Source organism: Crocodylus siamensis, chromosome 13, assembly GCF_052110815.1.
Source record: "Crocodylus siamensis isolate JL-2025a chromosome 13, ASM5211081v1, whole genome shotgun sequence".
Taxonomy (NCBI): domain Eukaryota; kingdom Metazoa; phylum Chordata; order Crocodylia; family Crocodylidae; genus Crocodylus; species Crocodylus siamensis.
This window is the reverse complement of record NC_143407.1, coordinates 28,324,383-28,352,221: the sequence shown is the minus strand read 5'-3', so window position 1 is coordinate 28,352,221 and position 27,839 is coordinate 28,324,383. Positions and strand designations below refer to the sequence as shown.

The 27,839-nt window shown below is 43.4% G+C and overlaps 2 protein-coding genes across 3 annotated transcripts in view; one reads left to right on the top strand and one right to left on the bottom strand.

Moving 5' to 3' along the window:
* Window positions 1-1,502: 1,502 nt before the first annotated feature.
* On the bottom strand, window positions 1,503-5,184 carry MRPS17 (mitochondrial ribosomal protein S17). 2 transcript variants are annotated; one of them, XM_090025017.1, is made up of 3 exons: window positions 5,049-5,184; window positions 3,363-3,509; window positions 1,503-2,278 (listed from the first exon to the last, which is right to left on the bottom strand). In XM_090025017.1, exons 2-3 carry the CDS (start codon window positions 3,483-3,485, stop codon window positions 1,988-1,990), a joined length of 414 nt encoding a protein of 137 aa, XP_089881143.1. In that variant the 5' UTR covers window positions 3,486-3,509; window positions 5,049-5,184; the 3' UTR covers window positions 1,503-1,987. The 2 variants fall into 2 exon arrangements, with proteins under 2 accessions (XP_089881143.1, XP_089881142.1); XM_090025016.1 differs by lacking the exon at window positions 5,049-5,184 and adding an exon at window positions 4,823-5,042.
* LOC149854127 (merlin-like) overlaps window positions 5,180-27,839 on the top strand; it is a 28,299-nt gene continuing 5,639 nt past the window's right edge. The window contains exons 1-13 of the mRNA XM_090025009.1: window positions 5,180-5,674; window positions 10,757-10,874; window positions 13,580-13,705; window positions 14,082-14,204; window positions 19,399-19,482; window positions 20,446-20,514; window positions 20,774-20,856; window positions 22,036-22,111; window positions 22,550-22,687; window positions 24,265-24,339; window positions 25,140-25,253; window positions 26,789-26,911; window positions 27,609-27,826. Of these exons, the coding sequence (XP_089881135.1) occupies window positions 5,652-5,674; window positions 10,757-10,874; window positions 13,580-13,705; window positions 14,082-14,204; window positions 19,399-19,482; window positions 20,446-20,514; window positions 20,774-20,856; window positions 22,036-22,111; window positions 22,550-22,687; window positions 24,265-24,339; window positions 25,140-25,253; window positions 26,789-26,911; window positions 27,609-27,826 (1,370 nt within the window). The 5' untranslated portion in view covers window positions 5,180-5,651. The remainder of the gene's footprint in view (window positions 5,675-10,756; window positions 10,875-13,579; window positions 13,706-14,081; window positions 14,205-19,398; window positions 19,483-20,445; window positions 20,515-20,773; window positions 20,857-22,035; window positions 22,112-22,549; window positions 22,688-24,264; window positions 24,340-25,139; window positions 25,254-26,788; window positions 26,912-27,608; window positions 27,827-27,839) is intronic.

The window sequence follows — 27,839 nt, the reverse complement described above, 5'->3', positions numbered from 1 at the left end:
TAAAGAGTTTCACTTTCCTGGGTGCATAATGATTAGCTATTACTGTAAACTGCGTGAAGACACATCCAGAAACATGCATGCAGTGTCCTTCAGTATCAGTGAAATGCAAAAGCATGGTGCTGCATCTTTGGGCGTTATTGATAAGTATTACGGTTCTTTATTTTTTATGAAAAATAGCTTGCCTCAGATCATTTGTGGGTTACTATTGTATTTAGATCTGAACAGAATGAACCGCCAGGCTAAATCTCCAACAGCCTGAAGTCAGAGCTCTGCAGATCATTTGATTTTCTGGTTTGTCTGCTGGACTGAAACAAAATCACGACAAAAATAATTTTGGGTGAACCCCAAACATTTTTCAGTTTTCGGGGGGCATATAAAAACAATCACTTCCTGTCAAAAATGTTTTGTTTCACATTAACTATAAATTGTTTTGTTTGGATTTCAGGCATTTTTAATAAAGACAAAGGACACTAAAACAAAGGGCTAGACCTACAAAGGCATAATCCCTTTTCGGCTACGGAACAGCTAGTGCAGAGCACTGGGCACACTGCAACCTTGGGAGACAAAGCTTTTAATTACAGAGCAAGCCCTAGTAGGGCAGGAATGAAGAACTAATTGGAAGGCATATAAATTACAGGGCAGCTTTTAAACTCCATAGAGTAAGGCTGAAGTAGGCACAAGTGACATGATACTCCTATTTAAGCTGCAAATCGAAATCTATGGCAGGATATACACAGGAAAATCTATGCACCTGTATGGAGGAAGATTCCTTTTCTGGTATGTTCCTCCTACGGCATCAACATAGCACCAACACATGCAGCCTGCAAGCCTTACGTCTAGGTCCTGGAAGAGAGTGTCCCTGCGCTTTCAGCATAGGAACTGCTATAAATCACAGCAGCAGAGCCCTACTGCCCTCCTCTATCACATGCCAAGGGGTGCTCAGGTCTCCAGGCAGCCTGGAATTCCAGCAGCACAAAGTCAGCTTTAATCTCCAAATCGCCACAGACTGAACTTTCTGTATTACAGCTTTCAGAGTATCAATCCCTGCATCTCTTAGCAGGATTTGGGACCTTAATTAGCTTTTCTTATTAGAAGGTTAAGACTCTAAGCATCTCTAATTTCATTTGCAGCACTGCATTCACAACATTTTCTTGTGTGTGTGTGTAGTTTGTAACTTGTCTGTCAGCAGCAGGATACTTACTGGCAGCTTAAAGGGATATATCTTGCAGTTGATCTGTGTTAAATACATATCCACTTTCCCTTTTGTTTTTGGAAGTTAGCTGAATTATAAGGAACTCATTTTTCTTTGAAATGTGGCTTTTACTGTACTGTAACAAAACTTCATTGACTTCAACCAGTGCTGAGTTGGACTTAGCACAAAGCTGCAATGAAACAGTGGCATAGCTTGGCAAATTCTCTATGGGATCCTTTCCACAAGCATGTCTAATGATAAAGCAGCCAACTTCAGCATCGTGAACGAGAAAAAATACACGGTTTAAATGTAGACGACTGTCACTTATTTTATAAGTGGATTTCTGAAGGTATAACACAGGTGTAGTGACATAACTGGCATTACTTCTTTTAAAGGGAAAAAGGGCACACACATGGCTAGCTTTAAGCTTTCTACACTTCCTTTTAAAAACTTTAAAAATGTTCCTATAAACATATGCACGCAAACTACAACAGATCCAGTTCCAGGCTTCAGACAAACATCAAGAAAACAAGGAAGAATCATTCTGAATGAACAAGATGGGGACTTAGCCATTCCTTCTGGTGCCACGAGGGAATACGCCAGAACAGAACATAATTGTCGCTTACATTCTCCTTCTGTTATTTCTAAGTTTATAAAATTTGGTGAGTTTGTCAAAATTTTTGGTTTGGAAGTGGCTATTCATTAGTTATTGTCACTAAGTTCAGAGAAAGGTTTTCATACTAAGACAGTGGGGCACAAACCATCCCTACGATAAGGGGATGGGGTTCTTATCCTTTATTTCTCTGTTGAGCTAACATTTAGTTCTTGTAGCTTTTCACTGAGATAGGTGGCATCCAACTGTGTCAGACTATCTGAGTCTGACAGACTTTCCAAGAACTTGGTTCCTGCACAGGGTTTTCCTGTCACTGGGTCTATTACATTTCCAACCTTGAAAACAATCTCAGACAGCTCATGTTTCACATGCTTGCTCCTCCGCTCAGGCAACGCTTTTAGAAGAACAATGTCTCCAACAGTACACTGCTGCAGTGGATCGTGAGCAAAATACGTTTTCCTCCTGTTAAAAAACTGTCGGGAGAAGATAGAAAGAAACAAGCATTAGGATTCAGAATTTAAAAAGGACCCATAAAATGATATCTGATGACTAAAAGAGTTAAGTTTCAATACTGTTATTACAACAGCTACACTCAATCAGCTGACTTTTTGCTTTTTGAAAAGCTCTAATGTGGACTATTTTCCCCACAGTCTCTTACCCTTCTCTCTCAAACTTGTTGTAGCCTCCCCAGGTGGGCTCTCTATTACTACTAGGTATCTCGGCCAACTGAAGAAAGGAGAGAGGAAAAGAACAAAATCCCCAAAAACCCATTGGTAGACATTTGCATCTCTGGGCATGTGGGTGTCCACTAGGCAAAGGCAACACACACTCTTCTTCACCCAAGAAAAGTACTGCCCTGTACACTCTTACCATTCCTGAATCTCTAACCCATCCACCTTCATTATCAACTCTGACTTTCTGACTCAGAGTTTCCCTCACTCTCCCCAGTACTAGGGTGCAGCATCTTCAGCCAAAAAAAATGTCATGGCCCTTCCAAGCCAAATAATAATTTGTGTAGACTGTAGAACAGAGAAGTTCAGGAAATGCCATATTCTGCTCTTTCCAGCACTCTCAAGCCCTTACTGCTGTGGTATTCATATTGTACCAAGATTTCCCACGAGATGTTTTCAGTTCAATCAATCCTTCCTTACATACAAGAACTTAGCCAACTTTATTGGTACAGAAACAAGTTTTACAACTTTCAAAATGGAACGAGCCCCAAACATCAGTAATAATTTTTAAAAACAAAAAGGATTTTTAAATCAAAAAGTATGAAACAGCAGATGCCCATATTCCCAGCTCTAATAAAACAAGATTCATTACAAACAAACAAACAAAAAAAATCAAGGAAACGTATTTAGTAGTTAACCTGGCATGAAAGAAAGAAAGAATATGGTATATTCATATACCAGTTTTCTTCCTTTGCCATCATTATCAAAAGCCCTAAAGTGGTTCACAAAGGTAATGGTTTATAATGAAATCATAATATATTAGAGAATCAAATTGCTACAAGTTTCTTTCAAAGCAAGTACAAATAAGTTGTTGACCAGCCTTTACCTTCAGCAGATAAGGATCTAGCACAAGCCTTGTCACTCTGACTTTGGCAGTTTTATGCATTTTGGTTCCTATTACTTTCCCTACTATCCATTTCGCATGCACAGTTCCACGTACCACCGACATAGTTTAGCTGTGCTCATCCAGTGCCTGGCAAACAAGAAAACAAATGCACTATTTTAAAAGGAAAATTAGGTGGTTTCTGATCACTGCTAAACAACTACTCCCAGCTAAACCTAACCCAATTTAATCTAAAACTAGAAAAATTAGAGCACAAACACAAGCAGTTCAAGTTCCCCCACATTCCCATGCCTCAAGTGTGCACTTGAGATACCAGCTGGGATGTGAACACAGGCCTGCATCTAGCCAGACAGTTCTTCATTCTATGTCAACAACAATAACCGAGGTGATAGTTTTAGGGATGTGGCCTTGGACAGCTTTTCCACTGGAAACTGGACTGAGCCCAACTCACTGTACATGACTTAAGCAGCCATTATACTAACTAAGTAGTCATTATGTACTAGAGGTGCACCAGTATGTTGGTCCGTATTGTACCCGCACTGATAAAAGGAAAATTGACATCATCAGCGATCAACTTTTTTTGGCTGATGTGGTCGATAATGTTGCCGATAAGTGCCGTGTGCATCTCCGCAGCCACAGCACGTGTGTAGCCAGCTTGGCAGCGTGAAGAGTAGTGTCTTACTGGTAAGTCTGTTGGAGAGAAGGGGCATGGGGGGCAGCACATCAAGGCCCCTGTGATGAGGGAGGGAGTGGAAATTGGGCTGGGGCTAGAGTAGGCACTGCCCGTTGGTGGGGGTGGGGAAGGGGGGAGAGACTGTGGAACCAAGCCACTAGTGGCTTGTCTGCGGGGTGCAGGAAAGGGGGGCTTCCACTGCTATGTGCAACCCTGGGAAAGCACGGGGGGTGTTCCCCCCAGATCTGTGCATGGGGCAAAGGTGGGCTGCCGCTGTAGGATGGGGACAGTGCTGGGCTCTTCACACCAACTTTTGTTGAAACAGGAGGAGTTTCTCTGCAACTGCTGTTCTCTCTGGAAGCACTTCACGCCCAATACATCGCCACAGATGAAAATAAGCTAGATTTTTTTTAAACAAATTGCAATCACCAAGTCTCTTTATCCAGACTCTTGCTTAAGGCGGTCAATTCTTAAAAATAAATCCATTTAAAAAAATCCTTCTCTCTAACCTATCTCCCATTTCTTAGAAACAAAAGAAGTGTGTGCAGCCCATACTTCTGTATGCATACGCGTGTAAGGGGACACATTTCTACCAGCCTGTGCGCGCGCGTCCACAACGGATCCCACGGGGCAGGGAACCGGCGCCCGTCGCAGGGACCAGCGGGCTGCAGCCCTGCCCCGGCCTTGCACCGTCACCGCCCCCGCCAGTCCTGCCTGCCCACGGGGGTCCCGGGCTGGTCTCCAAGGAGACCCCGCCTCTGTGTCGCACCTGTTCCTACTCGACGTGGCACCAGCGGCAGCAGGGGAAGGCAGGCCTGGCACCCCCGGCTGGTCCCTCCAGACGCCTCCCCCGGAGCCCTGTCGAGGTCCAGACAAAGACGGGACGAGCGCGGACACCCCCCAGGCCCCGACTGGAGCCGGAAACAGGAATCGCGCCTCCCGCCCCCGACCCGGCACCGGCCGACGGCTGACCCCCCGGTTGCACCGACACCGACCGGAAGAAGCAGAGCCGACGCTGGAAGTAGCGCGACGTCACCAAGGAGGCGGGGCGCCGCGCCGGAAGCGGAGGGGCGGGGCCCGCGGGAGGGCGGGGCCCGCGGCCGCGAGGGGTGGGGATGGTGGTCAACCCCGGCCCCGTCGCCGCTCCCCTGTCCCGGGCCGGGGGGGGGTCGTGCCCCGCCTCCCCTGCGGGGGGTGGTCGCTGCTTCCTGAGGAAAGGCAGGCCCTCACGTCCCGTGCCAGGCCCCCGCGCGGGGACACGTCCAGGTTTGGCGGGTCTGGCAGCGATGCTTTGACAGCGCCGCCGAGCAGAGCTGGGAGGAGCCCGCCCAGCGCAGGCAGGAAACAGTGAAGAGCCCTTCCCATCACCTGGGAAAGCCACCCCTTTGATTTCTGCCCGGGCGCCAGCATGCTGCAGCTCACCAGGGACAAAGGGAAGCGGATCCGCTGCTAGCCTCCTGCCTGCGCTTCGTTTTCGGCCGCAGCAGTCGCCGGGACCTCGACGCGCCCTGGGACATGCGCGCTTTGGGATTAAAAGTGGTGTTTCCCCCCTGGGAACAGACTTGTCCCCCCGTTTCTTCTCTAACTGAGGGGTTTAGATGCGTAAGAAGTTATCCGAGAGGTGAGGAGGGTTGTTTCCGTCTTTAAAACCGTGAATGATTTGCCAAAACATCACTCGACTGGGCTGGGGAAGTCGATTTGCTATAAAAGAAATGCAGCGCCACTTTTCTCTTTAACCGTTGATTTGCAGCCGCTTCTGGGCTTTGGCGTAGACACCTTGGAGAGCGGGGTGGGAAACGGGTGAAGCGGTGGGACTTGTGAATGAAAGTGTCGGTAACTTTCAGTAGTGATGAGACCCGGCAGAGCTGTATTTCCCTTGCCGGCGTTCGTCACTGGGGTGTCTGGCACCTTCTTTGGTTGGAGGGAATCAAAGCGCTTCACACAGCGGCTTCTTCGTCCAAGGGTGCTGCGTTCCCTGGCATGGGCGGCGGTGTGTAAAAGGCTCGACAGTCGTTCTGGCAGACTGACTGGTCCAGGGATAGCTAGGCCTTGCCTCCTGATTATGCTTGAACCCTCTTCTGGAAGTACAAAATCACTTCTAGGAGTGAGGGGGGAGCTGACGCTTGATTCACTTTGTGGCCCGTTTGCCTAGCAAAATTTCTGTTTAAAGGCAGTGCTGTACGTGTGTGTGAAAGGGAAACCTGAATGCTTTTCTCCTTTGGAAGAGACCGCTATGCCGTGGTCAGGTGATTAAAACCTTCCTCACTACCGACTGCAGCAGGATTCAAGCAAGTGCCATTTCTGTGCAAAAGTTTATTTTATATTCAAAGTCCCATGGGTGCCCTGGCAGTACTAAATTGAAGCCAAACAACTCAGCCTTCAAGAGAGCTGATTACAGCTGTCATTACCTTTTAATGTCCTTGCTTCTGTAATTTAATTCCAGTGGCTGTGTTAAGGGTACCGGGTTTGCTGTTTCTCTCTTATTCCCACTTCTGTTTTCAGTTGGCATTGCCAGTTTAAAGTTTTGACTTGTTAGCACATTTGATAAACTCAGAGCAGTGATATGTCCCAGGCTGGTTCTCAGCAGCAAAGTGTAATGGACACCTGTATACATTGACTATGATCCCTGCACTGCAAGAGTCACCTTGCCAGTTCTTCCTGCTGCTGTTGTTTCTTTTTCTCATCCTCCCCTCAATACTCTGTAGGTGCTAGTTACTGGGTTTGTCTACTGGCAACAGTGGAAAAGACAGCAGTCTAATGAAGACTGATTATTTAGGTCAGTTGTGTAATTTCAGAGTGGACCATTTTTAGCTTGGAGATGCACATCCTAAAAGGCAGGATCTTTGTCATTTTGTTCCTGCAATTAAATTACAGCGTCACTGCAATTTCTATTTTCATTTTTCAAGTGGAGCTGAAATCATTCTTGGAGTTATTATGGGGTGTGGGAATAGCTGGTCATTTCTTGACTATTCCTGGATTGTCAGATTTTCATTTCAATTTCCCTAGGTACCTGCTGTGGTTTGTGTTCTTTTATGCTATGTGTATGTGCCGTGACTATTTTGGCACTCCAGTGTAGCCTTTGTTTTCCTGGGAGTTACATAGGTAAATTCAGTTGCAAATGATTCACAATTTTAAGTGGTTGTTAGTAGCAAGGCAATGTGATATTTTCTATCACTGTTGCATTTAAAGAAAGGATTTCAAAATTTGATCATGTTGTCCTGCAAGGTTGGTTTTTTTCATTTGAAATGCTTCCTCCTTTAAGCACCCATTTCTGCTTTAATTTGCACTGATTACAAACTCGTGTAACTACATGCTGGATTCAGTATAATTACTCTTCATTAGCTAGCAAAGAAGAAATAACCAGTGAGCCTTAGACTGACCTGTTGGAAAATTTCTCTCCTTTTCTATTCCCATGAGAATACAGCTAGTAGAAACCTGGAGTTTCCCTTCTCTGTCACTCTGCAGTTTCTTGAATCAAAATGAAATTCTAAAATTTCTCATGAAATGAGAATTCTGAACAATAAAATTGTTCTGAAAATGTTAACACAATCTTTATTAAACTTCACATTTTGATTTATAGTTAAAGTGATGAAGTCAAAATGAATCACTTGGATAACTTCTGATACATCCCAGTTAAATAGCAGAGGAATGTATTGCTTTGATTAGCTTTTTCCCAATGGAGAAAAAAGTAGAAAATGGTTGGCTGTCTCCATGTTAGAGCAGTGATTCTCAGCCACGGTCCTGGGGTACCTAGGAGTGCCTTGAGATCCTTTGGAGTGTGACCCAAGGTATGAGGATATAAGCAGATAAGTGCAGGCTCATGCTCAGTTCCTACCTGACTAGTTTTTCACCTCCACTTCCTGCAGTATTGCCAACCCCACCATGTCAAAAATCATGAGATGACCCTTAAAAATCAAGAGATTTGGAATGTGAGTCATGAAATGCTATTTTTGAAATGTGTGTGTGGAGGGGGAAGGGTTATTTGCAAAGTTGTGGAGCCCTGGAGAAGAGGGGTCCCCGCGCACCCTGCAGGATGTGGGGTGTGGTGGGTCAGGAGTGAGGGGCAGCAGAAGTACTGGGGGGGAAGCTGTGGCTTGGGAGTGGGACAGACACGCAGAAACATGCACACAGCCAGCCAGCCACGGCTTTGTTGCATGACTTGTCCTAACCCTGGGGCCCCATTCACCCCAAATCCACTCCCTCCCTCCCTCCCTCCTCCTCCCTATGGGGGGGGTCTCGAGCTGGCCCATCGGCCTCTTCCCTCTCCCCCTAGCGCTTCCCCTCCACAGACTTACGAGCTTGACACTGTATCCATGTCAGAAGAAAAAATCCTGAGATTTGATCCCTCTATCAGGACATCATGAGTCAGAGTTAATTTGACTTTGAAATCAGGAGGCTTGTGATTTTTTTTTTTCTTGAGAGTTGGCATTACTGACTTCCTGTCCCCTCTGCAAGGAGGTAAGCACTGTAATTAGTAAGTTGTTTTTTGAAATGGGGTGTCGCTCAATTCACAAAAGTTTTGGAGGGGTTCCATAAGTCTGAAACAGTTGAGAACTTCTTTAGAGCATACCCATTTAATTGATTTGATGAATCAGAAGTATACGCATTAAATAAGGTTTATTATTATTATCTCCCTCTCTTGCCTACAGTCATTATTTTTTCTTTCTTGGCACAACTGGCACTTGGAGGATCCCTCTGCCTTTATGACTTCGGTTCAGGTGGATTCTAACATTTTAACTCTTGTACCAATGCTAGATTAATTTTTCTGTCATATTCTGTAGAAATGTAGTAACCTTTATAAGAAAAGGCTCAAGAGTGACCTTTTGTGACTACAGCAGGCCTTGTTGCTGTTGTACGTGTTGATCAAATCTTGAGCGTCTTGACGGATTGGAACCTAAAAAGGCATTGGTATCTTTAAACTGCTCTTTCATGTAGTTTCAGTGGGGAGTCTTCCTGAGGTTTATGGCAGCTGAAGTGTGGGCAGACTGTTGGTTTTACCTTTGACTGTATTAAGGCTCAGAGAGATCTGTGCAGCTGGGATCCAACTTGGGTGCATGGATCTAGTGCCAAGTGTAGAGTAGCCAGGGCTGCGAGCAGAGGCTGCATCTTCGTGGTGTCTCTGAAGGGCTTGTTGCTGGCTAGCACGGAGTTGCATTCTCTCCTGGGAAGCTGTTTTGAGTTCTGCCATTGATAACCAGGTAACTCTGGGGAACCCCCTGACCTGTTCTCCGCCTGAGTTTCCATGTCTGTAACAAGGAAATGCATATTTGCATTTTTATTACAAAGCACTTTGTGATTCTTGAATGAGAGGTGCAAGAGGAAAATATTCAGGACATCTGTGTGCCAATTTACAGCTCAGCAGAAGAGAAGGAAAGGACACAGATGCTTTATAAAGTTTTGGAAGGTCCAGACAAATGAAACTTTTCCATTCACATGAGAACTTTATTTGGGATGTCTTAAGGAAAGATTGGGTGTCTGCCATGCTATAACAATAGGCTTGTCTTTTAGAAAACTGAAAATGCTCCAGTCTCCTTTTGGCCTATACGGCCTGCAGATGTTAACTAGATGGCCCATGTCTGAATTGTTAAACCTTTTGTTCCATAAGTAGTCCGGAAGTTTTGAGTTGTCCTATATTGTTCTCAAATTATGTTTTTCTGAGCCTAATGCAGAGCTATGGCGAACTGCTTCATGTCCTGCTGGCTGTGGAGCTAGTTCATATTTTCTATGCAGGTTTATAAAAGGCATTTGGTCAACTGTGCTTAAAATACACATGTAAAATATATTACGCAAAATTGAACCCATTTCATATTGCAAGCACTGTACAATGCAGATAAGCAGTTTAAATACCTTTCACCACTTTGATTTAATTGACATATATATGCTGAAAGGAAAAAGTGTGTGCTGTATAGTTTTACCAAGTATACTGTTGGTATGTTTTAGGTCAGTGAGACGGGGCCTGTAACATGAAATTCCACAAGCTTGTTGCTTAGGGAGTAATAACAAATAGAGAGGTTTAAACTTAGTATTGATCCATCTGATCAACATTGTAAATTTCCAGTGTATATTTTGCACTCAGAGCTGCCATTGATGTCAGTCTCTTCTGGGGAACAGAAAGAGTATGCAACAGAGATCCTGCCTTGGACAACAGAATTTTGTCCAGGCCTACAGAAGACCAATGCAATGTCATATGTATTAGGGCAACACAAAATCTGTTTATAACAGTTGTAACATCTGTGACATCTGTATTGAAATACTGCAACAGGTGACGAATCTGCTATTCTTTGATTGTCCAGAGCCAGGCAACTGGATCTGGGTATTTCTGAATGCCCTGGCTGGTGGTAAGAGGCAGATAACTGGGGCTTGCTGTATTACAGCTGAATGTTACTCATTCTAGTGTTTTTACTCTTTAATATTTACTTAAATCTGCTGGAACAGTTGCAAACTTCATTTGAATAATAGATTAAAAAACAATCTCTAGGCCTCCTAAACTTCAAATCTTAAATTCCTTTATTGATCACTGCCTAGATCACTTTTTGATGTTAGGTATTCTGAGATGGCTCACAATCAAGAATGATTTCCTCTAACATGGTTAGACATATTCTATATTGGAACATGTCCCAGAAAATATTGCTAGATTTGCAATGCAAAGCCATATATTGCAATTTGTGATATTGTTAATGTGACTTGTGTTGCTTAATTCCAGGTGCAGTTATCTTGATAAGCTACAAAATATGTCTATTAGAGGATTGAAGAAGAAACAACCAAAGACTTTTAAAGTCAAAGTTGTAACAATGGATGCTGAAATGGAGTTCAGCTGTGAGGTAAGTTTCCTATGCATAATCCCAGAAAGAGTTAGAATCTGTATCTTCCCATTACCAAGGTCTGACTTTGAAAGCTCCAAATAGAACTACAAACAGCCTTGAGGGGAAAAGTAATGGATTATAAAGAAACTATGTGGCTAAGGAGGATAAGAGTGAAATTATGAGCCTGATTTTCCATGGATCTGCACTTTGTACATTCACTTATGCCTGTGCAAAGTAGGTGCAAAATATTATCAAAACAGAATGGTAGCTTTTCACTCACTTGGCAGAGATGCAACTGAATAGGCAGATGTACAGCAGTGGTGAAGAATCAGGGTCATTGGGTTCAAATCAGAATTCTACCCGCTTCAGTAATGTAGGCAAGGTTTACTCTCCTATGTGCCACTGAACACCTGTGTGAAGCAAGTTGGGTGGTGTCAGCCGAGGTCCCAGTGGGCAAAACCCATTTAGTATTTGTTGCCCGCAGAGAGGCCAGAGACTGAACGGATGTGCAAACAGAACTTCCCTCTCCTTTCAAATGGCTGTTTAACCTGGCTCAGTTGCTTAGAGCATGGAGCTAATTACACCAAGGTCACAGGCTTGATCTCAGTTGGACTAAATGATCTCTTGATTGTAGGACTAAATTGTATTTCTCTATGAAACTTACCCCTGTGATAAGTCTCCTTAACTTTAAGATGATGGTGTGCTGAGAGAAAGAAGCTTATATTGCCCCTGAGCTTGTCTTTGTTCATAGAGGTCATGATGAGTACAATTTAATGTATTCAAGATGAAGTTTTACATTTTTATCAGAATGTGTTGGTGGGTGGATATGAAATGACAATCACACAAGTAAAATCAGCCAAAGGCTTGCTGCCTGTGATGGGCATCCTTTCCTGTTATTAGAGCACTGGTTGTTCAAAAACATATGTTATCAGAAGGCAACAGACCATAATTATGCTAGAAACTTGTACATTGTGCACCTTTGATTTAAATATATTTAGTAAAATCCTAAAGCCGACTCTGTAAAATCAGTATGACTGGAGCATAAGAGTATAGATAAATGGCATTATACCAGGTGGAAACTTCAGTCTGATTTCAATCTTGGTTACATTGATGTGTAAGTGTGTACAAATGACAGCCCTGTACAGTGTTATTTTTTGGCCATTTCCCACTGACTTAAATGGAAATTGTGCGCACGCAGGGTCTGCTGGAGCAGGTCTTAAGAGCTTTTGTTGTACAAGGTCCAGGATGATACCTCCTTAAGTTGGGGGCTAGGGTTTTATCCTCAAAAAGGCCCCTATTGGCTTTCTGAGTCTAAGCACTGGATCTATACTCAGGTGTAGCTGTTTGAGGCAGAATTATCTTTTTAGATAGTCAAAGCTTTCATTTTCTCTGAGGAACAAAAGAAATTGATAAATCTGGACATTCAAGCCAAATTCTTTACCATTTAAGTCTCTTAAATAAAGTGGATCAAGGAATCTTGGCTGTAGAAAAGAGAGGCAAGGGATGCCACAGGCAGAAAATAATACATCTCATGGTCGATCACTCATGGATTGAATTGGGCTGCACTCTTGAGATGTAGAGAAAGCCAATAGATCACTTGATTACTCAACTATAGGAAAAGAAGGTGGGAAAGACTCTTTTGAGCATGACTTTTTTTGGAAGACCTGACAGCCTTGTGTCATGAATGAAGAACTGGCAATCCCATATAATTCTTGGTTTTTAAAGGCTATTCCATGATTAAAGAACCCAGTTGCAAGTGATAGGAGTCTGTGGCACACTGATCAAAATAGTTTAGGTAAGGTCACAAAAGTAAAGGGCTTGGGGATATTATTTACAGCTCAGGTCCTCACTAATAAACTGGATGAACTGGATTTATCCTCCTGCTTTCCCTCAAATGTTGGTTCAGTTGCTAGGATGGTTTCCTTCTCCCTGTCCAAATATTGATCTTAAGTTTTTGGGGTTTGTCTTTTTTTTACCATGAGGTCCTCAGTGGCTGGCCCATATTATTGGACAGAAACACTTTTAATATCCACCCAAATAAGTAAAAAAAAATGTGGAGTCTTTTCAGAGAAAAAAAAATGAAAGTGTGCATCTGTGAACTTCAGGACCCTTAATCAAAGCCTTCTTTCCATAAGCACCTATGCTACCTAATCACCCTTGCTAATGATAGAGCTAAACAGAGATTAGATCATCTGTTGTTTTTTTTCTGGATGCAGCAAATCATGATTCTGTTATGGGCTGAATCTGACCTCTGCTGAAAAGGGTGGCAAAATTTCAGTGACTTCAAATGACAGTGACCTACATAATTAAGGTGCCAGCATTGTCCTTCATGTGCTTTCATTGAAGTTATGGGTGGATTTAACCTATGACCTTCAGGCCTTGCTGCTTTTCTGTGCAGTCCCTCCTTCAACCCCCATTTGTCTTTCTGATTTATGTGATTGATTTGGTACTAATTTGCAAATAGTACTGAAGCTTTGTAACACCCTGTGAGGTAAATACTGCAGTTATTCTACATGGAAATAGAATACGTTAGAAAGACTACATGATTTTGTTGTAACTGTTAGATAATATCAACAACCTTACTTGAAAGGATGCGAAATAAGCTGCTAAATGGCGAGTGAGTTACCTTTCCGTGCATTGCAACAGCGTGCTTTAGGACGCACGTGCTAAAATAATGGCATTTTAAAAATTCATTTTCATTGTTTGGTTTTTTTCCCCTCTAGATGAAGTGGAAGGGAAAGGACTTATTTGACCTGGTTTGTCGAGCATTAGGGCTAAGAGAGACTTGGTTCTTTGGCTTGCAATATACAATAAAAGGAATGTGCACCTGGTTAAAGATGGATAAAAAGGTATGGAAAACTACTGGTCTGTAAAAACAGCTACAGAGAAACCTTTCAGCTAGGGCATGTGGAAGTAAGTTACACCTTTAGCCCCAAAGTAACAGCTCTTGTGTTTAGTGATGACCTATGATTTCCAGATGTGTAAGGCCAGACAGAATCATTATCATCTGGTCTGACCTTCTGTGTAACCTAGCCCACATAATTCATTGGGAGATTCCCTTGCTGCACAGTAGTGATGCTTACACTTACAAGCAGCAGCGTGCTTTCAGTTGACATGTGAAAGCCCTGCTTTATCTTGAATGCTGATTGTTCTCTACCGTTCATTTAGAAATTGATTCGGAGGCCTTTATGCTCTAGTTTCCCTACTGATTCTGTTTTTCAACAGGTTTTAGATCAAGAAATCCCCAAAGAAGACCAAATTAGTTTCCGGTTTTTAGCTAAATTTTACCCTGAAAAAGTGGAAGAGGAGCTATTGCAAGAAATCACGCAGCACCTCTTCTTCCTGCAGGTGAGGAGAGAGTCATCTAACTATTATCGTTTGCTCTGTTTACCCCACCCTTTTCATTGTTTGCATAGTATTGCGTTTATTCTTGTTGGAGTAGTTTTAGTCCTCCCTGTCATGCTGCAGTGTCTGTGGGATATCCTGCTTTGAATAGAGAACACTCCCCAGGCTGGTATGGCTCAACCTCTGTTGGCTGGACCTGCCTATTTAAGTTTTAGTAGCTTCTGTTCTCCTGGTGTCTTTGCTAACTGTGGATATTCTGCTATTCAGATGCACAACCCCAGGGGCGACTCATACCCAGTGTTTTGGGCAGTAACCCCCTTACATGTAGAGTCACTGTATTTTAGTTCAGATGCCTCTTAAAAAAACCACAAACAACAAAAAGCTTTGCTTTCCTCCTAGGAAAATAGAAGGTAGAGCAGGGTAGCACCTGAGATTAACTGGTTCAGAGAGGTGCAAACTTTCACAAGAAACAACGTACTTCATTAGATGCTAAGACATCTGACGAAGAAAGTGATGAAAACTCAGGCTTCTGAGCCAGTTAATATAAGGTGTCATCCTTCCCTGCTTTCTGCCTGATTTAGGACTTTACAGCTAACCACCTCTGTGTCCCTAGCAAAGTGTGTGTAAAATTTTCAAGTAGACCTATGGCTTCCCTCCTATGGGAAGAGAAGGAAGAAACATAGCTGAAATAAGAAACACACAAAAATGTTAAAATTTTCTAAGTCCTTACTGGTCTTCAGGGCTGTAAATCTTGTTGTGCCCTGGGGCTGTTGCTTGAAGACTAGAAAAATCAGTGGAACAAACTGGTGAATACAGTCCCTGCTGCTAGTGCTTGGTATGTCCATGCTGTGAAAGTTTTGTGTTTTGGTTTTGTTTTTCATTCTGCTTCCTGGAAGCCGACAACCTGTCCCAAATGGAGGTTTTCAAAACTTGTTTTGTTGGCAGTATAAGACTTCATGAATCCTTTAAGGATTCGGTGCTCAGGTCCCAGTCTATGAAGGGTCTTTTAACATGTACCCTCTGTACAATTGAACCTGCTGAATTGAACAAAGCTGTTTGGCAAACTTGCTATTTTTATTGGAATTAAAAAATGTTTTTGGTTAAAAAAGGAGAAAATCAGCAGTGCTAGCCAGGCCCTTGGCTCCAGTCTTCTGGAAATTTATTACAGATAAATTAACATTGGATTGTCTTTGCTCTTCAAATAAGCAAGCAAACAATATACCCTGTACCATACAACTGTTTTTAAGCATCGTGCTTATTCATTGCACACTATTTCAGTGGTACTCCAAAGTGTTCGGGCACCTGGCCTGCTCTTGAATCCTGCCAGTCCAATTAGCCAGTTGGAGTTACCTTCCTCACCACTAGGAGTTTAATGGAAACCCAGTGCTCTGGCTGATGTAATGAACCCCGCTCACCATGACACTCTTGTAGCGGGGATAAACTCTGTGGATAATGGAACAATTTTCCGTTGTGGAGTTGTTGAGGCACTGTTACTAGAAGAATGATGACTGTTCTTTGTTTTCAGAAGCACAGTTGTCCAGCTGTGAGAACAAAATTCTTTGGTCAGGACTTCTGGGTTTCATGTCTAGTTTTGTCGATATACTGTGAAATCTTAGATAAGCCGTGTATCCTTTCAGTGCCTTGGTTTTTCCCCTCAAAAATTTAGGAAAATAACACTTCCCGGTTCTGGTCCGAGGCTTTCTGGAGTTCTGCATGTTCTTTGAGTGGAAAGCGGTTAAAAATAATCACTTGTGCAAGATACCTTTCTGACTTTGTTGTCAGGTTGGTCACTCCCATTATACTGTCCTGGAGAGGGATGGGGTTCTTTGGCAACTACTGATGGTGGGCCAAATTCTTAGATGCTGTATAGGGTTGCCAGCCCTCCCAGATTGGCCGTGAGTCTACTGGAATTGGCATCGATCTCCCGGTGACTACTGAAAGCAATCTGGGAGATTTTAACGGGATATTTTAAAAAGAAAAAAATCCCCCGGAATAGCTTCAGTCAGAGTTGGCAACATTAATACCGTGATGAATAAACAAGTTTGTGGTGGGGACCTCAGCCTATCTTGCTTCCACCCACCTGGAGCAGAGAAGCCACGCTGTCACTCCATGGTAATTGGTATATACGGTGCTTGAGTTTTTGGCCAATTATTGAGCGACCCATTGTCTATCCGTTCATCCATTCTCTCACCAACTACATCCGAAGTTTTTTCCTGGTGTGTTTGGAGTTCCTGTGGAATACTGCTTCCTGTACAGCTTTTGAACAGATTTCTTTCCTTTTGTAGCAGGACCATGGCAGTTCTGTTGCTTTTTGACCTAGGGATTTCTGTGCAAGGATCCTGGGGTATAGGATAAGATTTGTCTGCATGCCACTTTAAAAGTATGTAAGCACACTTGTTGTTTTATAGGTGTGTCTCTACAGTTATGGAAAATGCCATTGTTCCAAGGGTTAATATATTGACTGGAACTGTCTTTTCAAGTGCAGTCTTTTGAATTGACAACTTGTTTCTTAAGATATCTTGGAAAGAGATGACAGGCTCAGAACTCACCCTCTCCTTCCTTTTAATCCTGATTTTTGCTTTGGGTTATAGTTTTCCCCCTCCGAACCTGTCTCGACTGGCTTTTGACTTTCAGATATGCAATTAGTGAATTCCTCTCGTTCCGAAGTAGAAAAACAAGACAAAAACAAATTTGAACTTGCAAAGTTTCCTGACAGTAAGAACTTAAGATTGCACCTGGATACTAATAGGAGAAACATGTACAGACATCTGGATGCCTACTGATTATGACTTTATAGGCTATTGACACCTTTTAAATATTAATGAAGCATGAGTGTTTTGCGATGCCTGAATAAAATTATACAACTGAAACTAGTTTATGCCTGTTTGCAAGAGAACAATTGCATGTTTGTAAGATTTCATTAAAAACTCAGAGACATTTTCTGCAGGATTTGTCCAGAGTCCATTTCAATTGTAAAAGATGATATGTGTGATGGAATATGAAAACTATAGCTTTCCAGTTTGGAAGAAAAACCTTGTCATTCTTTCCATTTTAGCAGCTTAGAAATGAGTTTTCCTGCACTATAACTCAAATACATGTATTGCGCTCACCAGAAAATAAAGTTCTAATAAAAGCCTTTTCTGGACGGTTCATTTCAGTTCACAGGACCTACTGTTCCAATGCATATTTTAAAGATAAGTAAGTATTACCCCAGGTCATTCATTCCTTCTGTTATGGAAGAATTTAAGGCTGCAAATTCCATTTTTTTTTTAACTCCTGTCTGTTTATTAGGGTAAATTTGCATGCAAAAGTGTGGGGAGGGGGGAGGTCTGTGAATTGCGCTCTTCAATTCCCTTTTAAACCATCAAATAAAAATAAAATTTAAAACAAACCTAACTCCACTAGTATATAGCTATATATACTGGCAATCGCTCATAGATGAGGACGATTGTCTTCCATGACTGCTTTATCTGTGGTTCTCAAGATGGCTGATGAAGCCGTTGCAGGATTGATAGGCTCTGTTGCAACTCGGACTAATGGTTGGTAATTTGCCTGTGTTACTGAGAAAGCATTAAGATGGAAGGAATTCTGAACTATCTAACCTCTTACCATTTATGTATGATCCTCCTTTTGCTCCCTCTTCACTTCTTGCACTTGGACTTTCTTGGGCAGCTATAACGGGCTGCTCATTTGCTGGCTTTGCTTCCCTAGTACAGGTTCAGAGAAGTTAGCTCTTAGCTTGGAGTCAGACAGAAGGCAGAACAGAGTTGCACCTTATAGATGAACTGAATTGAAGATGCACCGTATGGATTGCAAGCACTGTAGAACTCTATAACCAGGGGATTATTTTTGATAAGATTGAAAACAATTTTATTAAATTAAACTTTGTTGAGTTGATATGTGTTTGTAAGAAACCTTTATCTTTGGATCTAAATTACCTGTCACTGCCCCTTTAAATACAGTGCTGCAACTCCTCAGCTAGTGAAATCCAGTATAGCTCTGTAGAAGACAATGGGAGTTATGCCAGTTCACAGTAGCTGAGGAGTTAGCTGCCCTTTTTTATAATGCTGAAAGCAAGATTTGTTTATAGCTTCCCTCCAGGATATATGTGCTAAGAGTAGGTGATAAATGGGAGCAGGAGCTTGGTGATTCATTCCACTTATGTGAACGAGGCCTGATGAATAAACCTGATGATACTAGGTTCGGAGCTTCACCCTTAAATTTTTCTTGAATTTATGGAAGAAACCCATTCTTATCATTTTAAAGCTTAGGGTAATTTATGGCAGCAAGCAAACTGATTGCTATATTTTCAGTGGATTTCCCTACTGCTGTTGGAATGATGCCTCCAGTCTAACACTTACCTTTGAAACATGATTTCCATTTACAGTTGGGTTGCAGTGTAAAGGACCCATTTCTGTCACCTTGCGGGGGGGGGGGGCGGGATGCGGAAACCACTTTGCTGCCAGAGTGGTGTTAAATAGTTCTCATATAATTTAGAATCAAGCTTCTAATTACTACACTGAACACTTGCTTTGGTGGGGAAATGCTGGGATATGTCAATAATTCTCAGATAAAATTGAATAATTATTTTGGATCTTCCTGCCAAAAGTGCCTTTTACAAGCATTTGATGAACTTTCCTGCACTGTAAACTAGACAAGTTTCTATAATTCCATATACTAACATGGAAACATTTGGGTAAAGTGAAATCAAGGCTACTGGAATGTATTAGTGGTTTGAGTGCATCTTGTTTTTGATAGCTAAAGAATAAGAAGGTGCAGATTTTTAGAAAGCCAGTTAATGTAAAAGTGACATTTGCAGGAAACCCAGAAGTTTGACAGCATGAAAATTTATGATGGAAGTAGCTAAACTATCTTAATCCAGTGCCAGCAATAATACATTGCAGAAAGGAAACACATTACTGTGTGGTAGTTTACCCATCCAAAACAAATGCTTTCATTTTAGCACTGAGCTCAAAAACTAGTGCTTTTATTTTGATCATACAGTGGTTGTGCTTTACGCCTACATACTGTTTCCAAAATACCCTTTTTTGTTTTGTTAACTCATAATTAACTACCATGTTAAATATGCCAGGATGTGGTCTAGGCATGTTTGATTTCAATTTTAGGCATGATACAAACCTTGAATTTGGAACATTTTTCATACTTTGGTGCTATTTATTTATTATTTTAATCTTAGGTTAAGAAACAAATATTGGATGAAGAAATCTACTGCTCTCCAGAGGCTACAGTTTTACTGGCTTCGTATGCTGTTCAAGCTAAGGTCTGTGTACAAATTTTTTTTATTTTTATTACATTTTTAAACAAACATAATTATCTGCTGTTAACTGACATGTTCAACACTAGACTTGCTCTGAAAAAGTAGGCCAAGCTGGGAGATCTGTGTACTGCAGAAAAAAGGATGTTCTGTTAGACAGAATGACTTGCAATTAAGGCTGAGTTGACTTGTTTGCTATTTTACATGACGCTTTTAACAATCCAGAGGCTAAAACTAGATCCAGGTCTCTGAACCTGTTTAAAGTGCTAAGAAGCAGAGCTCAAGAATATGAACAACTAGATTCTGGCATTTCTGTACACAGCATTGTCATAACACCTTTTTTCCAAGGTAGCATTACAGTCTAGCTCTTTTTAGAAAGTGTCCATGGCTACTGCAGATGCCTGGTGCCCTGAGTTCACAATGGTATCTGTGAGAATAGAGAACACTTGTTATTTCACAGCATGTGCTCAGCATCTGTGTCAAGCCTTATTTGCCCTCAGGGGTCAAAATCACACTGTGGCAGAAGGCCAGGACACAGCCTGTTCTTCTCACCCTCCCCATCAGTAGTCCTATGTGGGGATGCAGGCTTGCAGAAAAAGTACCTGAGCCAGCTAAGTCCCCCAGCTCCTGAGTGCAGCTGAAGTGGGCTCCATGCTGGGCCTGGGGAAGCAGGTCAGTGAGAGGTCCTTGGATCTTTAGTTTGCATGATAACTGGTCCTGCCGTTCCGTAGATTGGCAGTGCTGGAACCACATGTCTTGTGAAAAGGCTGGGGGTAGATTCCACATTGATAACCTGTTTAGGCATCCTTTTATGTAAAGCCTATTTACTTGGGCAGGACTTCATCCTTCAGGTTGAGTTAAAAAATCCTACTGTCTTAGGTGATCATTGTAGACAGAAGCTGTGCAGCCACCAAATTCTTTCAGCATTCTGCACATAGTAAAGTTTCTTCTTTCCTTTTTCTGGGACAGTATGGTGACTATGATCCAAATTTCCACGAACCTGGCTTTTTGGCCAATGATGAGCTGTTACCCAAAAGAGTAAGTATTTACCATGAATAGAGATGAACATTTTACTTAGCTATGTGGAGGGGCGTACGTTTCTTGGGACTGGCTGGATCACCCGCCACTTGTTCTGTGCGTGTGAATGCATTTTTGTGCTTGTGTTGCTTTGGATATGGCAAGAACTGTGAACTTCCGTGATATTATTTGCACACCAGGGGAAGCCAGATAGTAAACCCATGGGCAGTGTCTGTTCTCACCTTTTCTATAGATATCCAACCCCTTCCCTTCTTTGTAGGTTCTCAGGCAATATCAGCTGACGGCAGAAATGTGGGAAGAGAAGATTACAGCTTGGTATGCAGAACACAGGGGCATTGCCAGGTACAGTAACACACTTCAGTCTTGGAGATGTCACGGGCATGGCAGTTACACTCATGCAATCTTGTTGGCTCCAGTTGAGTTTTACTAGCGTAAGTGAGAGATGGGATCTGTGACTCCAACCTCAGCTGTTTATCACCATTCTGTTTCCTAAGTAAAAACATGGTAGTTTTGGGTCCTAAGGGCCTGCTCATGTCAGGTGCAAAGGCCCTCATGGGAGCGGCTAAATGTCTTCAGCCTGTCTTGAAGCCATTGGTGGGGGTAAGGCCTTCAACACCTTTCAGGAGGCACAAACGAGGCTCCACCTTCAGAGAGAGGAAACCAGATTTGTGGTGCACCTTCTTTTGGAAATCACAAAGAAGGTACCAGGGTGTTAGAGAAATCTAGGTACTTAGCTAGTAAATAAAACCGAGACTGGACAGAATCCACCTGTTCAGCAGCATGTAGTTAGTTTTGGTGCTGTTTCATGTGGATGTGCAAGGGCTCTTACAACTAACATTGAAGCCTCTGGAAGTAAAACAAAAACCTGAGGGAAATAATATGGGCAGAAAGAGTTGCCTGGCTCAGTTGATATGCACAAAATTCTTTAATTTACTTTCCTTCTCTGACTGCCCTGGAAGTTGATTAATATTCTTTCCTCACTATTTATTATTGTTTTACCTGCTTTGTGAGGCCTTGATTGCTGAGTGAAGAGATTGTTCTACTTGGCACAGGGCAGCTTCTGTGTTTTGTTTTGGGCTCTGTCCACACAGGTGTTTGGTGCCTCTTGCATCCGTGCTTGTCAGTGAACCATAGCAATTTTTATGCTTCCTGAGGGAGATACTCTTGAGTCATGGAAGGCAGTGTTATAGAGCTCGCTAGTCAGTGGTTGGCGGTAACGATAAAATAGACATGCTGGGCTGAGATCAGAGCCAGATACCAAAAATCAGTAAAAGTCATTCTGTCTGGCACATAACAGAGTAGGTAAAGCTTTACGTTGATTATCCTGGTTAGATGCTGCTGCTCTTTGCTCTCCATGCTCTGAGTAATAGACCTTGCACTTAACAGCGTAGCTTATAAACACTGCAGAGAGAAACCATAAGAGCAATCAAATTGAATTAAAACAGTAGTGGGTAATTTGATCTGAAGAAAGGGGCTGGAGTTTACATGATTGTCCGGTGTGATCTCTGATCTGTTTTGCAGGGATGAAGCAGAGATGAACTATTTGAAAATTGCACAAGACTTGGAGATGTATGGTGTCAATTACTTTCCCATTGCTGTAAGTGTCTCTGAGTGGTATTTCTAATTGGTATAGATTCTTGCAGTGTGGTTTTTAAACCTGCAGCCTAGCTAGATCCAGCGTGTTCTAGTGCCAGGAGTCGGGATTCCTAGGTTCTGTTTCTGTCTCTACTGGTGACTGGTGCTGTCACCATTTTCAGGCCCTTCTGTGGCTTGGTTTAATTGTCTATATAATAAATCCTTGGTAGGGATGCAGTTTGGGACCTAAGGATCTAGAAGTATGGACCTCTTTTGAAAGAGCGAAAGGAACAGGTTAGTTAGCCAGTGGTGATGATGGATTTACAAACCTGTTTTGTGCTGGAAACCCTGGCTCCTAATAGATACCAATAACGTTGCTTAGAATAAACACACTGCTGGATGAGATAATACCTGCTACTAGAAATAGCATTTATTGCCTTATTTATTTTTTCCTTTGCAGCAAAGTAAGAACCATACAGATCTCCTCCTTGGAGTTGATGCCAAAGGTATTCATATCTACAGCATAAATAACAGGTTCTCTCCAAATAAGTCTTTTGAGTGGAGTGCTATCAGAAACATTTCCTATAGTGAGAAAGAGGTAGGATGGACCTCTGTTTTGTGAGTATGGACTCTTTGTACTGGACTGGAAGCTGTCTGTCTGTCTGTGTGTCTGTCTGTCGGAAGATTTGTTACAAAACTAAGGGTCTGGGCTGCACGCTTTTGCTCCCTTGAAAGTAGTAGGAGCTGTGAACATTCAGCAGCACTGAAAACCAGACCTATTATTACAATCTAAAAACTGGTTGACCCTGGTGCAACAATGATGATAGTATCTGTTCATTTTCCAGCAGCAAAGGCTTATACATAAGTGGGAGCACTTGTCTCAGCAGGAAAGCCAGGGGTTGAAGTGTCCCTGAAGACTGAATACCATTTTCTTTCACAGAGGTGCTCTCTCTAGGTTACACTGAAGCCCACTGGCAAGGGAAGGCATGAAGGGGTTGGTTTACACATCCCCTTAGGTTCCACTTGTTTTGTCTGCATGTGGAAGGTTCAGTCTTCAGGACTTTTAATCTAGCCCATCTCATAAGTATTAACATTCACTTACAGAGTACAGATCATCCTCTGTACAGCACATAGAGGGTAGGAAGTGGGAGAAGTGAGAAATTTTTAAATGTAAAAAGACGTGCTATCAGAAGACTGTGACCTGGGAGGGTGGGCTGGGAAGGGAATACAAGCCTAAATAAAATTAAGCATAAAAGCAGAGCATAGCTGTTCTTTTTTTTCAGTATGGTTTTTTTTTTTTTTTTATAACACTTGGGGTCCAAATTCTGCCTTGTATTAAAATCAGAGCCATGCATGTTTTTAAAGCTTCCACTATTTTGAATTCACAGTCCTGCTTCTTGTAATTGTGGCTGTTACCTGCAGGGCAAAACAAGCTATAACAAGTTATGATCTCAATGACTCAGATGACTTGGGCTGAGATTATGCAGTCATTTGCAATGTGTTGAATAGAGTGCTAACCTATGAGTCACAGCAAACAGGATCTAAAAGAATGGACTTGCTTTTATTATGCTGCACACAACAAAGGAAGTGAAGCCCCAGATGTATGGCAGGGTGTCAGCTTTTGCCCAGCTCATCAGAAAACAGCCTGGAAGATGGGCTCAAAATAAGGAAGAAAAAACTCCATCAGTTTCCCTGTGTTCAAAAGCCGTTTTGTCATGTCTTCCCCTTTTTGTTCATGGTGGAAATAACTTGAATTGAAGGTGTTGGATACTTCTTGAGGGTGGGCTTGATTATATTGAATTTGTTAAACCAATGGCTTCTCCTGGAGATTTAAGTTAAAGTAACAATAGCCAGTGAGTATGGTGGTATTAATCTAGAATCGTGTGGTCACATCACAAAAATTATCATCTTAACTGGTCCCTTTGCTGAGGGTTAAGCAGATTGAGATTGGGACAGGAACTCTTACGGTGAGCTCCGGTCCTCTTGTCTCTGTTCTAGCTCTGTCCCTGAGGCCTTGAGTGAGCCATAACTCACTCTGCTCTGGTTTCCCCCTATGCAGTTGGGAAAAGTTGAGTTAATGTCTGTGGGGTTGAGTTAAGGTCTGCAGCAGTATTCAATATTTGAGCTTTGTAGTGATTCTGATCTCTTCTTTCTTTCCTTTCTCTTTCTTGTCAGTTGACGATTAAACCCCTTGACAAAAAGGCAGAAGTTTTCAAGTTTTTTTCCTCGCAGCTCAAAGTAAATAAACTGGTAAGCACACTGACCTGCTTTCAGTCTGAATGAAGTATCAGTCTCAATTGTGCTGAGTGATATCAGAATAAAAAATATTATGTTCAGGATGGCTTTCATGGTCATGTAGCAGTAAAGACCACAACAGTATTGGTGCTGGGGGAGGGTGGGGTGTAGATTAGATGACCTCTGCAGGTCGTTCCAGCCCTACTTCTCTGTGATTCAATGATACTTAAGAGACCTGTGGCCATTATAACAACTAGCATTGAAAGTGAGTTGGTAAAAATGGATGTAGGGCGGCCTGGAGGACCACACTTCCTGAGGGGAATCGGAACTTGAGCTTGAACACATGACTTGTCTATAGATTATTCTGTTTGACCTGTGGGGTTGGGTTTGTCTTTGTTTATAACAGCTCCAGGTGGAGAGTTGTGTAAGAGGCTTGAGACTTTTAGGGGAGTGATGGAGACGTAGATTGGGATACAGTAGGAAGAAACAACACTCCTGTTGTCTGGAGCCCTGCTTTTTTAGCTTCTCACTCTAGATAAATTCCAGTTGCCTCTCCTCTTCCAACTGTAGTGGAGTAAAAAGTGGAGACGGAAAAGCGAAGGCACCTTTAGCCTGTGAACCAGGCAATGTCGTACCTGCCAGGATAGAAACCTGTAACCCTGCACTCCTACTTTTATTGGAGAGAAAGGACCTCCTGATTGCATTGCTGTTTGCCCCAAGTAGGATGTCTGTTTGCATTTCCTTGCTGTGTTCTTTATCGTCCTTGCTGCTGTGCAGGTGGGTTTGCAGTCATTTTTTTGTTTTGTTTGTTGCAGATTTTGCATCTGTGTATTGGAAACCATGATCTGTTTATGAGGAGGAGGAAAGTGGACTCAATAGAGATCCAGCAAATGAAAGCACAGGCCAGGGAGGAAAAGGCTAGAAAAAAGGTGGATTCTGTTTCTCACTACTCAAAATATTGTCTATTTTATTCCAATTGGTCCAATCATTATACCTATATTATCTACCATATTTGTTCAGATCAAAAAAAGCTGGGAGACTGTGGTGTCGATGCCCACACGGTCAAATGGGTCGCCAACTGGTTGGAGGGCCGCACCCAGAGGGTGGTAGTGGATGGGTTCTTCTCGACCTGGAAGGACGTGGGCAGTGGGGTTCCGCAGGGCTCGGTCCTCGGGCCCGCACTGTTCAACATCTTCATCAGTGACTTGGATGACGGGGTAGAAAGCACCCTGTTCAAGTTTGCTGATGACACTAAGATGTGGGGGGATGTGGGTGCACTAGAAGGGTGCAATAGGCTACAAGCTGACCTTGACAGGTTGCAACGGTGGGCGGATGAGAATAGGATGGGGTTTAACACTGATAAGTGCAAGGTGTTGCACATGGGGAGGAAGAACCGGCACCACACTTACAGGTTGGGGAACTCCCCTCTTGCCAGCACGGAGACGGAAAAGGATCTTGGAGTCGTCATTGACTCCACGATGAACATGCGCCGGCAGTGTGGGGAGGCAGTCAAGAAGGCCAACCGTACCCTGTCATGCATCCACAGATGCATCTCGAGCAGGTCCAGGGAGGTGATCCTCCCCCTCTATGCGGCACTGGTCAGGCCGCAGCTGGAGTACTGCGTCCAGTTCTGGGCGCCACACTTCAAGAGGGACGTGGACGATATGGAAAGAGTTCAGAGGAGGGCCACTCGTATGATCAGGGGTCAGCAGGGCAGGCCTTATGAGGAGAGGCTATGGGACCTGAACCTGTTTAGCCTCCACAAGAGAAGGTTAAGGGGGGACCTTGTGGCCTGCTACAAACTGGTCAGGGGGGATCAGCAGGTATTGGGGGAGTCCCTGTTCCCCCGTGCGCTGCCAGGAGTGACCAGGAATAACGGTCACAAGCTGGCGGAGGGTAAGTTTAGATTAGATATTAGGAGGCGCTACTTCACAGTCAGGGCGGCTAGGGCCTGGAACCAGCTTCCTAGCCTGGGGATTTTTAAAAGGAAGTTAGATGAGCACCTTGCCGGGGTCATCTGACCCCGGTGCTCTTTCCTGCCAAGGCAGGGGGTCGGACTAGATGATCTATCTAGGTCCCTTCCGACTCTAGCTACTATGAAACTATGAACATAGGAGAACCTAGTTGTGTGTCTGTTTACTGTCCGTCACGTATGTGCATGAGTTTTCGATCAGGCATGGGACGTCTGAAGATGTGGGACAGAAAGAAAGAGTGAGAGTGGAGGGGAAGGGGTGACATGAGTGCTCCCTATGAAGATCTGTTTTGTATGACCAGGAATTCATTTTGATGCCTGTGTGCTGACTGGGCACTGCATGGAATGCCTAACTGATGCTGGCTGGCGGTGGTCCAGCAGGATCATTTCAGCACTTCAGAAGCCCTTGCCCAGTTTGCTTTGTGATCCCAATTCCAGCACGGACTATGCTGCAAATCTGCAGACTTTTCACACTGCTCATTACCTCCCCAGATGGAGAACCAGAGGCTAGCCAGGGAGAAGCAGCTGAGAGAAGAAGCAGAGCGAGCCAAAGAAGAGTTGGAAAGGCGTCTCTTCCAGCTGGAAGATGAAGCCAGGCAAGCCAATGAAGCACTAGTGAGTGTTACAGTAGACTGTAAATGTCATTAGACCTTGGGGACAATTGGATTTCTAAGCCCTTTTTCCTATGGCCCCAGCCAGGAGTCTGGGGTTATTCTTCAAGAAAGGATGGAATGCCTTGGGCTAATGGGGAGCAGAGAATATAGGGATGGTTAGGAGGAGCCAGGCCTGGCTCAATCTTTTTTTTTCCCCTGGAAATCATTCACTTCTACCTGTTGCTAGTTCCAACCCCTCTCTTAGGCTAGGAGCCAGAGAGGAAGAAGGCAGGTTGCACTGGGAGCAGACAGTAGGGAGGAGTTAGCATTGAGCACTGGCTCAAATACACCCTGGCCCAGTAGCTGGTGAACCTGGCAGCTGCGAGATGGCTCTTGATGCTCTGCACATTTAGGTGCAGTCTTGGTCCAGGACTGCGTAAGGGTGAGAGCCTGCTAGAGGGGAGAGAGCTTGTGTAACAGAAACACGGGCAGAAGGGAAGACTAGAATCTGTGAGCAGAGAGAAGAAACTCTGCAGACATGCTCTTTGTTCCTGGTCCTCAGTGTGGAGATCTTAAGGAGAAATGTACTGGTCCTTGCTGTGTAAAGGGTTAATGTTTTATCCCTTGATGCATTGGGAAAGGCATCCTGTCTGGAAGCTGACTGTAGCTGTTGTTCTTTTCTGTGTGCTGCATCTGGTAGCTAATAAAGATTGTCTTAGCTCCGCTCCCAGGAAGCAGCAGAGCTGCTGGCTGAGAAAGCACAGATTGCAGAAGACGAGGCCAAACTGCTGGCCCAGAGTGCTGCAGAAGCTGAACAAGAGCGGCAGAGGCTGGAGATCACAGCGCTGAAGACGAAGGAGGAGAAGCGGCTGATGGAGCAGAAGATGCGGGAGGCAGAGCTCATTGCAGTGAAGCTGGTGAAAGAGTCGGACCGAAGGTTAGATTTCCTT

Coding starts and splice junctions, on each gene's coding strand:
- MRPS17 (XM_090025017.1), bottom strand. CDS start 3,485: ATGTCGGTGGTACGTGGAACTGTGCATGCGAAATGGATAGTAGGGAAA. Junction 2,279..3,362: donor TAGATCCTTATCTGCTGAAG/GTAAAGGCTGGT, acceptor TTCTCCCGACAG/TTTTTTAACAGGAGGAAAAC.